Genomic DNA, 15,204 nt, shown 5'->3' on the forward strand with positions numbered 1-15,204 from the left:
ACTTTTGGAAGTTTTGGTTGCTTACTGCACTTATGCTTTAAATGTTCGACACTGCTTCTCTGCAGAATCGAAGATGTCGCAATTATTATGTTTTCCCTTTAGACAACAATAGTTATTAAAAATGTTCTTTATAAGTTATAAATACTGCTAAGTAGGTTTTATAAGGTTGTCCTTAACAACTTAGTCCATGCTATATGAATGATATGCAGCTAGCGAGCATTCTATGAAATTCTTAATTTATTATTAGTATGAGCAGCGTTGTTTTAGTTAAAATTACTATCAATAGCAAGCTATGTATATTTATTATAGGTCTACCAGGATCTGATGGCAAAAAGGGAAAAAAGAAATTGACGCTAGCAATACTGGGGAAATTGGAGTAAAACGTTTTGATACTTTTTTTCCTTATAGCGGCTGATTCTGTGTGTGATATATGCAAAATATATAAAAATTTATCCAATGATAATTTTTGAAAATGTGGCGAATGTGGGGTTTAAAATTTAGATGAAAACTCTAATTACTCTGTTCATGAGTTTATTAATTAATTAAGAACTTGAAAATGGTTCCAAATACTGCACATCCATAAAAAAGTATTCAACGCAGTAGTAATAAACCTTTCCTCCTGCATCTCAATTAACCGATCTTGTTCTATGAACTTATTTTCAATTTTTATTACATGTTCACAAGATTTTCGCTATTCATCGATCCCTATTTGAGAGAAAGAAACAGTGTAAAACTCATTTATCTTGTTTCTGATCAATTATAAATCAAAACTATCCAAGTTTATTTGTGGTATAAGAAACCCCTGAAATAAACCAAAGTTTAGTATAAGTACATAATATAATACACACGAAGAATCCCATTAACCAAAGTATCAAGACGTGTCATTCCTACTAACCAGTCAACGCTTGCACATGGCTCAATATCGATGATTGTGTATGTAATGCATCTTGTTGATCAAGTATTCTTTGATAAACATTGAAAACAATATGTCTTGCTTGCGATCGAAGAGGTTTCTTAGACATTTTCATCACTTTTTAAAGGAAATTTGAAGCCAAACCAAAAACAATTCCTCGAAATTTCAGTTGACAGATGAAATTTTTCTTTTATTGCCATATGAAAATCGCTAATTTTTAAATTTTTTTTTTGCCATCAGATTCTGGTAGACCTATAACAACCCGTATACCGGGATAGTTGCGATGTTCGTTTATTCCAGAGTATGCCTATGCTCTGGAAAAACGCGTAGAAAAAGGCGTGTTATGTTGTGAGTGACTATGTGCTTTATTGTATGAATTTAGCAATGCTAGCGTTGATTATCAATTTAGCAACCTGGCACCATTAACTTTTAATATAACCCTTATTATTATAATAAGGGTTAAATATATAATAAGGGTTATAGAGGGACCAAATAATATTAAAATATGAAAAACCATGATCTATATTACATTAATAATACATATATATAATTATATATATAATTTTTTAGTCTAATTTGGCCATTGAGCTGTTAATAAATAAATAAATAAATTAATTAATTGAGTTATATTTGTATGGGGTTACTGAGCTTAGTTTAATTTATTACGAGTCACCTATTGCGCTGTATTGTTTCTGGATCTCACGCAGGCTGTGCCCTGTGGACAAAGACTGTTGACATCGGGCTATTCCAGGGCTGCCAGATGTACGATTTAAATCGTACTTGTACGATTTTTTGTCATTTTTACTCATGTACGATCGCTCGACCAAGATCGTACAGACAATGTACGATTTTTCTGTACCTGGCAACATTTTGTAATGAAACGAATATATACTCCACCGGCAAGTATTATGTTCAAGGAATTTTCCAATAACCTAACGTATGCCTAGATCTTTTACTTCTAAAGACCCTTTTTTATATGAAGTTGTGTGCATTGTTACAAAACTTATTATTTTTCTCTTGGAAAGATTTGTATTGGAATAGTCAAAAACCTGTTTTTCTCATCAGTCTCTAGCTCTATGTGATTATATTATCCTCTTTTGATCTGCATATTGTCTTTAGTGTTTTTTATGTTACTTCAATACGCTTAAGCAAGAATGGGTAGTGAAAATGAAGAAGAGCGACCTGCGCCAGGTACTCCAAAAAATAAATTAGCCAAAAGAGGAGAGCTTTCTACAACTCAGGTCATAGAGGAACAAATACAGAGCACAGAAGTATCGGTCCGATCGGGAAAAATTGATTTATTTAGGGCCCGGTAAAAACTAATTTAAAGCTGGACTGTTTGTGACGTTGAAATGTTTTCAGAATATGGAGTTTTAAAGTTACACTCTTCAAGGCAAAGGCAGCCACTCATTTTAAATAAACTTTTCACTTTTATGGTGTACGATCTTTTCATTTCAAAATTTCCTTCGTGTACGATTTTTTTGTAGTTGGAGTACGATCATGCGTTTTTTTCACCTGGCAGCCCTGGGCTATTCTCTCTCAAGATTTGCTATTCTCTGTAGTCTATTTTGATATTTAAAATTTTATATATCAAAACATTTAAACCAAAATTTTACATTTTAGATTCCTAATGGATCTACTATTAAAAAATGTTTATCCCATTTATAGAAACTTGGTACGTACTATAATTAAACGTAATGGTAAGTCAAAAACCGATACATGAAACTTTTTCAACTTGTTAAATTATTTCTTAAGCATCTGACAATTGATGTCTGATGTATTGTACTTTGTAGTAGTACTTCGATGGCTCTTCGAGTGGTGTCGTGCATATTAATTTAAGAGCTACTTAGTTACTTACGTTAAACTGCAAGCGTCAATATTGTTGATAATGATATCTTATTAAAACTTACTTTCAGCGCATCAAATTATGTCGGAAAAACGATTTGTTAGCCCTAATTTAGATAATGTATCTAAAAGAATAGTATGGGTAGATTTAGAAATGACTGGCCTTGACATAGAAAAAGACCATATCCTGGAGATAGCATGTTTAGTAAGTGATGAAAAACTTAATGTTGTTGCTACTGGCCCTAACATAGTTATTCATCAGCCTGATGAGATACTGAATTCTATGAATGACTGGTGCATATCAACACATGGTGAGGTAGGCCACATTGTCTATATTTTTTTCATTTTTAGTCAGTATCAGAGTTAGAACATCAATCAATGACTGTAGTAAAGACTGAAATGAAATGTCTATGGTTTTTATAGTAATTGCCTTATTAAATAATTTAATTTAATAAATGCTTTATTAAGTAATTACTTATTAAAGTTACAGATAATTAAGTGACTTTTCAAATTGGAAGTAAGATCTAATATAAATAGAATGTTGAGTTATTATTTGCTGAAATTTTTGTATTTATATGGAGTGTAACTAACTATACACACAACAGACCAATTATGAGTTGTGTAACTAAAAAAGTGAATGGTAGTATTCTTTCCATGCAAGTTTCTGTGTCTGATTATTATATAAGTTTTTGATTTTCATCTTCATTGATTAAACTTTTGTATATTATTTTAGAGTGGGCTTACTAAATCAAGCCAAGAATCACAAGTAAGTGTAAAGGATGCTGAAGAAAAGGTATTAATTTTTTTAAAATCACATGTACCTGAAAAAACATGTCCTTTAGGAGGCAATAGTGTTTATATGGATAGAATTTTCCTAAGAAAATATATGCCCACATTAAATGACTACCTACATTATAGAATAGTTGATGTTAGCTCCATAAAGGAAATAGTAAAACGTTGGTATCCCAAAGAGTATTCAAATATACCACAAAAGAAATTTGCTCACCGTGGTATGAATGATATATTGGAAAGTATAGAAGAACTTAAGTATTATAAGAGTAATGTCTTTAAGCAGTAGCATAGTAACATTCCATAGACTTGAGTGTTTCTAGATAACAATAAGATAATTATGATACAAATGCATTTCTGTTGTAATAATAAATCAAATATACAATCTAATTTCTTATATCTTTTTATTTTCCTTATCTATTAACTCTTTACGAACAACTTGTACCTGAATAACACTGCATTAAAGGTAAATATTTGAAATTATAATAAAAAGGAGAGATTTCACATCAAGGTGGAAAAAGGTGGTGAAGTGAATTCAGTAGTTCTTAAGTTTTGGTTAAGGAGACAAATTCCTAGTGACATTGCTGCATAAATAATGTTATTGCAGCAAGACCAAAAAAATGTGTTTTTTTAAATATTACATATATACCTAGTGATGTATGATTTTGATTGAAAATCAGTTCACAATATACTTAGACTCATTAATATTCGTATCTCAAGACAGTCTCTTTTTAGGATTTTTAACATATTTTTTTCTTCGTACATGAGTTTCCGATTCGAACAATGTTTTCATTTCAACAACGATTTCAATATCTTGACATTGGCAAATTTACTAATTTATGAGATGCGTGCCATCTGTCAGCGAGTGGCGAAAAGAGTAAATTTTAACAAGCGTCATCTAGTATCGGTTTACTATTCGATACTAGATGGCGCCATAGGGTTAAAAAAATAACAAGTGGGCTATATTTAATATGAATATTGGTATTATTTCGTATTTTTTTATGGGTGACTGTCACCTAATATTTTCAATGTCAGCTGGAGTGATCAATTGACCTATAGAGTTCAGTAAAATTAACTAATTTATGCAAGAACAAAGGTGACTTAATTTAATTGTCTTTGGTAATATCGACTGGTTAATATAAAGTAATATTTATAATGGTATTACGAGTATTTGTGGTTTCTCACAAGCTTTTTTCTTGTCTTATATACAACCAGAACCAAGTAAGTATAACTCCCAGTCTTACATATTTAACCTACGAAGTGTCCGACTTACTCTAGGAATTTTATGGAAACATTCAGAAACGAGACTTATAGTTCGGTACACCGTAGAATAACTATTTATGTGACTGTAAATAATGTTGAAAAAAAAATCAATTCAACATATAAAATTTAAATATCTTAATTGAAAATTGCTATTCCTCACAATTTCACTGTTATTTCTATCTCAATTAAAAAAAATAACATATTTTAATTTAATAATGTTAGTATTTCTCAATTATAACTTTTTTGCTAAATATATATATATTTTCATATATTGATTTCATAAATATTACAAAAATAAGTGATTTAATTTCTGGCGAAATAAATCACGTTTATGACGGAATACATCTACGACATAAATAAAACAAGGTCTGGAAACATCAAATTATATTTTTTTCATAAAATATACATTGATAACTAACTTATTATTGTATATGACAATATTACACAATGATATTTATTATTGTAAACCTTGGTAAGCAATATAAAGGGTTATTTATAAAAAATAATTGATACATAAATATAATTAACAACGATTATTTTTATTTTAATGAAATTTAAAACTATAAATACGTTTGAATATTCGTATGAGATTATGTTCGAGTCCAATATTTTTGCTAATAAAGTAGTAGGATAACTGAAAATACAGCGACAAAATATAAAAATCTTTGGAACACAAGCTTTTTTTAATAATTATTTAATGTTGTATAATAAAATCAAAATTTTATGTAGATATCAAGAGTTATAGTACTTATTTTTTATTACACTTCAAAGAGAAAGTCTAACGTATATTCTATTCCAATAGTTTTCTATTTAAAATTCTTATATTGTTCAACTATTTTAGTAAGGTACATTTGTTGCGCTCTTTTATTTATGAATAAACCTTAAAATTGATAGAGAAAATAATGTTTTCATATATTAACTACAGATAGTTATAAAATATAACAATTAATCACAACACAGCGGATACACGTTATTAAATAAAATTTTAGGTAAGAGAATTTTAAATGTACGTAGAATAATTATTAAATTATAATCCATAACAATTCCTATAAACAAATTGAATGAAATTTTTGGCAAATAGATTTTTATATATTTCTAAATTAATGTTTATATAGAATTTGACAATTTCAAGTACTTGGTACACAATTCAAAAGTTCAAAAGTTAAATCTACAATTTTTAATATATAATGTAGTCTACAAAACGTTTTTATATTTTTACATTTAACTCTATTATCTATATTACACATCTAATTTGATTATAATAATTATGAATGTATTTTTATCTACAATGCATCTAAATCTTTATCAATTGCTGAATTAAATAGGTTTCTTTAATGTCTCATTAAAATCTAAATGAGAAATACAGTAAGTACATTATCTATCACCTAATGTATTTTCGAGTTTAACATACTACAAATCGAACAGATACTAAAATACCAGGTTACTCCAATTATTCACCGTACGCCTCCCACGTTACCTGAGATTGTTATGATAACATCATCAGCTGATAGCGAACAGGTTAATATTATTCGCGTACGAAAACAAATTCGTTGTAGTGATTCCAGCGATTTTCCTCTGAATCAACTCCAGGTTTCAATTCAGCTGCTCCTCCAGCCGTTCCGCTACCACAGCTCGCCGTCAACTTAAACCCTTGTTCTTGGAGCATGTCAAAGGCTTGCTCTATAAAGGAATGCTTTAAAAAGAACCTCGAAGTATACCTGTCAGCCAAGCCATGGTCAGGATCTCGTGATTCATTCAACGTTTCTCCAAACACATCTCGACATAGCGTCACCTTTCCGCACACCAATATGCGTGATAATTTACGGAATTTCACATCAGCGAGACCGTCTCTGCCGAAAGCAAAACTGCCTCGATATCCCACCGTAATGCAGCCACGCTCACGATTAGGAGGACGGGGATCCGCTTCCCTCACCGCATTCTCGAGTCCGGGAAGTCTGTAATGTCTGGCTTCCCGCGCGAGACGTTTATGCTCGCGAAAGCATTCAGGAAGCACCAGCCCGCCATCACGTAGATAATCTAGCACGTATCGGAAGAGAACACCGTCGCGATCGAAAAAGATGCGACCGCGAGCATCGCGTGGATGTTCGGAATCTTCGAGCGCGGCGGCGGGCAGCGAGTCTGGTTCGCGCAACAGCGTATCACGTGTAGTCGCGTAGTGCACGCCGCCTACGTTCAGCTCGAGGACCTCAGGCGGCACGTCCGCCATGGCTGGAGCCTGTCAACGCAATGCCGCGGCTGCGCGCCCCTCCTGACCCACTTACCGTCCGCCGCCCGCCCATCAATAACGCACGCCCGGGTTACTGACTTGGACGTAATTATTTCCTACCCCTTCGTTCGAAACTCCTGAAAACCTTCAAGGTCGATGTCAATTGCTAGTTAACAGATGGTCTGATATTCTCAATATTAATGAATTTGGCAAATTTGCAGTTCGTTTCTGTAATTTATATTGAGTTCGAGAATCAACAAATGATTTGAACATGACATAGCTTCTGGGAAAGTTCACATAAGCCCGTGGAATAATTTCAAGTAAAACAGTCCCAAAGTTTAATGAGTTTTATTGCTACTAGCCCGAGCTTTACGATGAATTTATTCTTGGAAAATGTAAGACGAGAATTATGAATGGTGTACTGAATAGTCGTTCTTGGGCGTTATTACACAAAATAAATAGATATTAAAATAAATAAATATATAATTTAAATGTAGTATTGTAAGGTTTCGGAATATGTATTTTGATTATGAGAAAACGAGAAAAATGTACGGCACGGGAAATAGTTCAGTGCCAAATCAAATAATGAGGAGCGCTCATTTACTAAATAATTGAAAAACGCCGGGGAATTTTAATAAGACTGCGCTCCGATTCAGAATGAAAAGCTGACCGCTTATGAGTTTTCCGAAAAAGTTTTATTTAAAAATACGGTCGTAAATGAATTATTTCATCTGTGGAAAGCATTAAAAGATCTACGACGAAACTGTTCACGGGTCTTTTACTTCGCTCATTAAATTATGCATCGCATTTTGACTGTCATTCCAAAATTATTTCGTGTTTTACGTATGCCATTAAAATATGTTAATATGTTATGCGCGGCGCATCAAAAGAATAATCATTGTAACTATTTTAAAATTTTATTACACCTGTCATTGTCACACTATTCAAACCTCCACATTGATTTTGATAATGTGTGTGTATATTTAATTTCAAGACTTGGCGCCAATTATGACTCCTTACGTCAAAAAACTTATTTTTTTGACTTGAGTCACACTTAGTGCTAATATTATATTAACATATTTTATTGGCATAAAGTTCTGTTAGGTACATCGAGTAGTGAATATATTAACTAAAATAAAGAAAGATAGAAGATTTCAAAGTTATTTATCTAGAGAAAGCTAATACTTAGTTACTTACTAGGTATTGTATAAAAAAAACGAAATTATAGAGGTGGTAAATAGGTCTTAGCGAATTGTAGATACGCACTAAAATGTACATACTATATTTTGTAGTATTTTCTATAAGATTTTGATGTATGTGGCAATATAAAGGTAGGACATAAGACACGAAGAAAACAGACTTTTAAGACGAGTGAATATATATGGAGCGCTATATCCTTGAGCGTTTCTATAATAAGAATATAAATTAATTACTCTTGTTTGTGAAGAATAAACTAATTAACAAAGATAAAAATGGGTTGTGATTTATAACAAGATAGAACTTCCCATAAGGTACTATTAATATTATGATGAGATAAATAATTGTTTTCCTGTGTGTGTTGCGGTTTGCCTAAAATAAAATACCTACTAATTTAGCATTCCATTCTTGTGTTTCTTGTCAGGTTTCTGTACCAACCCAAAACATGTATCGCTGGACATGGAATCAAAAAGAACAACATATTTAGCGTAATGGACAAGACAAAATTTTGGACGATAAATTAGTGTCTATAGTCACATCTATACATATATATTCTTATTTTTATTGCTGTTAAGTGTTTGCTTAATCGATTCAAATTAAACATTCATAATTTTTAGAACACGCCAAAACGCTTCTCTTCACAAGATGGCGTCCTACTTAAGTATAATGTACCTCCTTGTCTGTAAACACGTGAATGGACGTGTGTCAGGACTTTTTAAATAAATAACACAAATACACATATATCTATTTCGATAGATATTACTCTCCAACGAAATTAAATTCCGGGACAGTATTAGGATTAGACAGGCGAATACATAGTTGACTTCGTTGTAGTTAATAGTCGTTGATTCGACTAATCTGTGACCATTTTGTGTTATGTAATTGACGTATAAATTCAATATGTTTAACTAAGGATTTTATTATAAATTTGTACAAATTTGCTTTATAAAGCTGGTATACTTTTCTGGGATGATTTTCAGTAACATTTTATTTTTCATACTGTCAAATAGCCTATTAAGGGACGTAATATTTGCGAAATGAGTTATTGACATCATTTTCAAAGCCGCAGGATATCTGAAATTGGATTTAGGCCCAAAAAATAGCTTTCGTTGATAAAAATTATATATATACGTTTTTATAAATTCAGTGAAAAAATTATGTTTCATGAGAATTTAATGAAATGCCACGCAAAAAGTCTTATCACAGCTTCCGGAGCCTGATTTAATTTAATTTTGTAATAATAATACAAATCCACCTTATTAAAACTCGTTTTTTTATTTATTTAAAATAATTGTTTCTAAATTTAACTAGTTTCAGAGATACGGCAGCGCCGCGTTAACCAGTTGAAGTGTTTTTAAAGACAATATAATTCAGTAAGCTTGTCTAGCTTACCCCACAAACAAAAGATATTATCAGTGATTCGTCTGCCTCCATCGGAAACAGTTTTAAAATATTATCAGAGCATATCTAATTACTTTTAGAGAAGTGTTTTGTTGGTTACAACATGCGTCTCTTATCCCTGAGGTCGATCCTCTGCTGTGCATGAAATACATTCTGTCTGTGTATATTTAACATTCGCTCGTTCGGTGACGGAAGGCTGAACACCTACTTGTCTATTAAGAAAAATGACCACGTAACAATACAAATCTGTGGCCAGACCTAAAAGGTTGTAGCGCCAGCGATTTTTTATCTAATCTAATAATAATGTTAATCTTTTATTACTTTCGAATGCCTCTAAAGTGGCCCTTAAAATAAATTAATAGGTTATTTCTATATTTTTGAAATATAGAAGCTATAACATGGATTCCATAGAATAATTCCGGAGAATTCTCTAATTTCGAGGTCGGCTCTATCATTCTATTCAATACCGCATCCATTTGCACTAAAAAGGATATAAAAAAAAAACAATTTACTAACTTAAAAATTCTTTATTCATACTTAAAAGATTGTTCTACGATGTACAACTAATATCACATGGGATTTTAAAGTAAATACATAGCTATTTTTAAAACAATTCTTTGGACTGCAATTAGGTCATATTAGTCTATTTTGGTTAACGTGAAATTTACTATTGTAGTCATTTACGATAGTTTTGTCAAGTTAAGTCGATTTGATTTAGAAACACAGATTTTCCATACATTCGGTGTACTGCACAAAAATATTAAAACATTCGTGCGTCCGTTTAGTTCCACAAGCGCTACTCAAGTTTCTAAAACAAACTTTATTATTCCTATTGTATTATATAAATATTAAAATTTACAATTGTGCGCAGTACATGCGTGGATTACAATCTGTATAGCAAACATTACAAATTTGTCTAATCATAACAAAACTTCTGAATAAGTTGCGTAACTTATACTTTTGTATATATGACATTTAAGTATATATCTAATACATGATATACCTATAGCCGGTGTTAACAAAATTATTATCTCCACGTAAACAATACTGCTTGGTTAATTTTTTGAATTGAGCAATACAAATTAATCATCCCGTCGGATATCGAAGCTTTTAAATGTATAGTCGTCAATTTCCTTGTTATTATTGAAGTCAGCTTTATCAATCTTGCTACTTGGGCTGCCTGTTGTTTTCAGCCATTGCATCCTAAAAGATAAAATTATGTCAAAATAACTTTTTTTTTAAATTCCTTTTCCACAGACGTAGAAGTAGTATCAATTTACATAATTTTAATAAATGGCGCAATTTTGTTGAACTTCGCTACATGAATTGTGGCGGAAATCGAGTGGGTTTTTTTAACGTAATGGAGGCAAACGGGCAGGAGGCTTATCTGTTGTTAAGTGATACCGCCGACCATGGACTCACATTGCCAGAAGAGTCGCAAGTGCGTAGCCTTTTAAGAATTGGTACGCTCTTTCTTTTTGTAACCTAAAAGATTATTTTTTTACTAAAATATTATTACCATATCAACTGAGTTAACTATGTAGATTATATTGCGAATGGTTAGCGAACATAGCTGTGTTTGATTCCCGAAATAATAATTGTTTCCCATTGGTGGGTAAGCACGGAAGGAAGAACTTTACAAAAAACAACTAAATATGCAGAAATCTCCAGTTAAGATATATTATGAATGCATAATACCAGATAATGATGAAACTAAAGGACAAGATCAGAAGTATAAGTAATAAGAAACAAAACGTTTATGTTTTGTTTCTTATTTCCATTATCCCATTGAAAAAAACTTAGGTGGAACTGGGCGGACCATACCACTCGCATGAACAATGGCAGAAGGACAAAGAGGGTAACAAAGTGGAAAGGGCCACCAGGAAAAAAAAAAGAGAGGTCGCCCTCTTGCACGGTAGGTTGACGAGCTTCAGGAAGTTGGTAGATAACTACACTAGCATCTTAGTAAGCTGATGCGCGCGCTTTGCGGAATTGAAGAACTTATAAAACCTTTTTCAAGAGTTCAAAGAGGGTGCACTAATTACAGTTTCCGAAAGCCTATTCCAGTCAGCCACTACTCGGAGAAAGTTTTTAAGGGAATTTGTATTATATTGAGTGGTCTTCAGTTTTAAAGAACTACCCCTCAAATGTGTTTTCTCACTTAAACTAAAGAGCTTCTCAATTCATGGAACATTATAGTGGCCAGTAAGGATTTTATAGGTTTCCTCTTAAACGTATTGACTATTAAAAAATACTTATTCAGTTATTTTTTAACAAACCTCCAATGGGTTCAATATCAAAATACCAAACTATATTGTAGGTATAATTACTAACATCCCAATTGTTATTCACGTATTAACTGCATAAGTATAAGTAAAAAAAACAAAATGAAAAGACAAAATATCCCTTAAATGGTTAACATCAAAACAAAAATCAATACATTTTAGGTTTATTTTATAGAACAGGGGGCAAAAGGGCAGGAGGCTCAGTATCTTATGTGATAACGCCGCCCATGGACCCTCAATGCCTCAACCCTCATGGGCTCGCGAGTGGAATTTCGTATTCTGCCTCGACGTCCGATGATGAAACTTAATAACTATATATATATATATATAACTGCAGGTATTAATCAGAAGAACTCCTATCAAAACCTCCATGGTAACTGAGGTAGAAGATGCAAAAGAACCGTGCACTATCATCAAAAATAAATATTATTTATTAAAAAAGAAAAAATGTACGTAACTATGGACCTACCGAACATGCTGAATAAACAGTAACAACCTTTTTACGTATGAATGTTGAAACTAAATGTGTTCAAATTTAGAATAATGTAGTTTTACAAACACGCGCTTAAAGTTCAAGGTAACACCGAGAAGTTCATTAGGGCGTCTCATTATCATTAGCACTGGTTCTTAACACTCTGAAATGACACGTATTCTGTCGAGAATTCCTGAGTGGCCCAAAGCCTTGGACCGTCAGTAATGTTCCACATTAGACCTTTTTCATAATGAAAGTGCTAAGGGTGTGACCACTCGTGTTACGACGATAAATTGTCCGACTTATCGATTCTCTTGAGTAATCTAAATATGTATTTGTTTTTTTATGAGACTGGAGACGGTATTTTTTTTTCATAAATTTGAATTGCTTTTGCTGCACCCTCCCTCGCGAGGGGGGTATTTTGGCCCGTTCGGGGAGTAGTCACCAAATCAGCTGTGACAGTTTTTCCCCATGGATTTATTCCCGCGCTGAGCCAATCCAGATTTCGAAATATCCCTTCGAGAGCTACTGAAAAAAGTTTAGGAGACAATGGAGACAATTCCGTCCACCACAATCTATTTTTATTAATCAACTGCCCACTGAAGTATTTCGAAACTAATTCGACTTAGGGTCCTTCAAATAAAGAGCGTACCAATTCTTAAAAGGCCGGCAACGCATTGGCGAGCCCTCGGGCATTGAGAGTGTCCATGGGTGGCAGTATCACTTAACATCAGGTAAGCCTCCTGCCCGTTTGCCCAGTTCTATAAAAGTTCTGCAAGTCCGCTTAAATTTCACTTAAAATGTTACGCATAACAATAGTGCTCACGGTTTAGGTTTAAAAAAGAAAAATATTATACATATTTTAATTTCCCAAAATAACTAAATCCAAAGTTTACAAGAAATTCTCGTTATTGACTGCAGTGATATTTTCCTGGATTTTCTATAGCTTCCCAGTTCCCAATAATCTATCAAAGACGGTGGAACGTGCTCGTACGTCAGACGCTGTCAAACTTAATTTAAAATATCGTTTCTGGAGAATTATCTGCATTTTATCTCGGAAATAAACAGAATAATATTCCTAGTAGAAAGTTCTGTTTCTACTAAGTAGTTCTTAAACATTACACAAACTGAGCTCCTATATTTTTTTTTTGAAAATTGTTAAAAGTAATGTAATTTTGACAATTTTAACATTAAATACACATGAACCAAGCAAGTTGGCGTAAATAACAAAATATTAGTATTGTATTTACCACAATTAAGTATTAAATTTCGGAAAAGCAATAGTTTTTATACTAAAAAAGTTAAGCATTAGTACAAATCAAAGGTTTTTAAACATGCCATATGTAAAAACCATATTGGATTTTGACATATGGGTCTCATAGTTCACACTTTTAATGCACACATTGCTTTGTCAAGATATAGGCAGCCATTTCACTACAAAACACCCAAAGTATCATGTTCTGTGAGAAATGTGTGCAATCAAGTGTTAAACTACTTTATCTAGATGATATATAGTGTAATTTAGGAAAAGCGTTTAAATGTGCCTTCAGAATATATTTTATCAAGGTTGTGAAACACACCCAAGGAGTGCCAAACTAATCTTATTTATTATGATTTGTATTGTCTATTGTAATAATAGGATCTCCATAAGATTGCCTGTTATATTTTTTTCAATTAAGAATACATTAATGTTATTTAACTTAAATAATTATGTCTTTAGAATTCTTAAACCAAATATAACATAAATTAAACAACACAAGCAGGAGCAGCAAATAATAGTGGTCCAGTCTTTGAAACTTAATACTCAAGAAATAAAAACAACTTCAGTGGTGAGAATGTAAACTAAAGGACTTATGCTTGCATTGGATAAACAACAATAAAAAAATCTTACATAGATTCCACTTTATCATTTGGCCCCTGCATCTGCCCTTGTACAGTTCCTCGAGATGTGTTCATACACCATCCTTTTAATCCTAGTTTGTCTGCTTGATTTTTTGTGTACTGAGTAGAGAAAAATTAAAAACAATGAGTGTAATATAGTAATTAAAAACCCAATTAGTACTAATAAGAGTGTGTACCATACTATGTGTATATAGTAATATGACTAATATTTGCCTATACTTCAAATAATTACTAGAGTTGATATCCATATTGATAAATCTAGATTTTTTGATGAAAAATGTATTGGATATATTGGATTAATAATGTGTTTATTCAGTAGGCTATGTCATATGTGAAATACTTATATTAACTCTTATCTGTTAACTTCAGATTTATAGAGTGAGATATAAATTAGATTTACCTTGCGGAAAAATACACCTTGAACTCTGCCAAATATTTCAAAATCAACACTTCTTAGCGCCATCGAGACAGATGCGGAAACTGTGCAATGACCAAGTTTAATAACAGAACTTGTTAAAGTTGTAAGGAGCAATAACTGAACCATTTAATTAAATTTTACACCTATGTATTAAATATAATCTGTAAAATTTTACGTATTTTGATTACAAAATACGATTATTTTGCTGAAACTTTTCCAATTTCCAAAATATCTGTCAAGTGTAAACGTCTTATGTAAGTTCTTTATTGTTATTATGGCAATACATTGTTGTTCAATATTTTATTGAAACTCAGAAGTGAGAAGTCGATACATAAAAACTGTATGAATCGTGGTACAAATTAGAAATGTTTAACCTATGAAACAATTATGTCAAAATTCTGTACATTTTCTGAGTCGTTTCTGAATTTCATCCATAACGTTTTCTTCTTAAGTTAATTGTCAAATCGTCAGCTGTGATATGTAAAACGTCAA

At 32.0% G+C, this 15,204-nt stretch overlaps 3 protein-coding genes and 1 long non-coding RNA gene across 5 annotated transcripts; 1 reads left to right on the plus strand and 3 right to left on the minus strand.

Moving 5' to 3' along the window:
* Nucleotides 1-603: 603 nt before the first annotated feature.
* LOC125052524 lies at nucleotides 604-1,168 on the minus strand. Its single transcript, XR_007117460.1, has 2 exons — nucleotides 896-1,168; nucleotides 604-802 (listed from the first exon to the last, which is right to left on the minus strand). It is a non-coding gene; the product is annotated as an uncharacterized LOC125052524 (long non-coding RNA).
* A 1,277-nt stretch (nucleotides 1,169-2,445) lies between these two features.
* On the plus strand, nucleotides 2,446-3,941 carry LOC125052644 (oligoribonuclease, mitochondrial). Of its 2 annotated transcripts, none has more exons than XM_047653597.1 (3): nucleotides 2,446-2,588; nucleotides 2,830-3,074; nucleotides 3,492-3,941. In XM_047653597.1, exons 2-3 carry the CDS (start codon nucleotides 2,841-2,843, stop codon nucleotides 3,834-3,836), a joined length of 579 nt encoding a protein of 192 aa, XP_047509553.1. In that variant the 5' UTR covers nucleotides 2,446-2,588; nucleotides 2,830-2,840; the 3' UTR covers nucleotides 3,837-3,941. The 2 variants fall into 2 exon arrangements, with proteins under 2 accessions (XP_047509553.1, XP_047509552.1); XM_047653596.1 differs by having other exon boundaries at nucleotides 2,458-2,613.
* Nucleotides 3,942-5,179: 1,238 nt separating this feature from the next.
* Nucleotides 5,180-7,068, minus strand: LOC125052728 (BTB/POZ domain-containing protein KCTD12). The gene has a single exon (XM_047653729.1). It carries the CDS (start codon nucleotides 7,035-7,037, stop codon nucleotides 6,336-6,338), a length of 702 nt encoding a protein of 233 aa, XP_047509685.1. The 5' UTR covers nucleotides 7,038-7,068; the 3' UTR covers nucleotides 5,180-6,335.
* A 3,449-nt stretch (nucleotides 7,069-10,517) lies between these two features.
* On the minus strand, nucleotides 10,518-15,072 carry LOC125052453 (acylphosphatase-2-like). Its single transcript, XM_047653308.1, has 3 exons — nucleotides 14,695-15,072; nucleotides 14,284-14,393; nucleotides 10,518-10,838 (listed from the first exon to the last, which is right to left on the minus strand). Exons 1-3 carry the CDS (start codon nucleotides 14,836-14,838, stop codon nucleotides 10,718-10,720), a joined length of 375 nt encoding a protein of 124 aa, XP_047509264.1. The 5' UTR covers nucleotides 14,839-15,072; the 3' UTR covers nucleotides 10,518-10,717.
* Nucleotides 15,073-15,204: the final 132 nt, after the last annotated feature.

The sequence above is a fragment of the Pieris napi genome, chromosome 9 (assembly GCF_905475465.1).
Source record: "Pieris napi chromosome 9, ilPieNapi1.2, whole genome shotgun sequence".
Taxonomy (NCBI): domain Eukaryota; kingdom Metazoa; phylum Arthropoda; class Insecta; order Lepidoptera; family Pieridae; genus Pieris; species Pieris napi.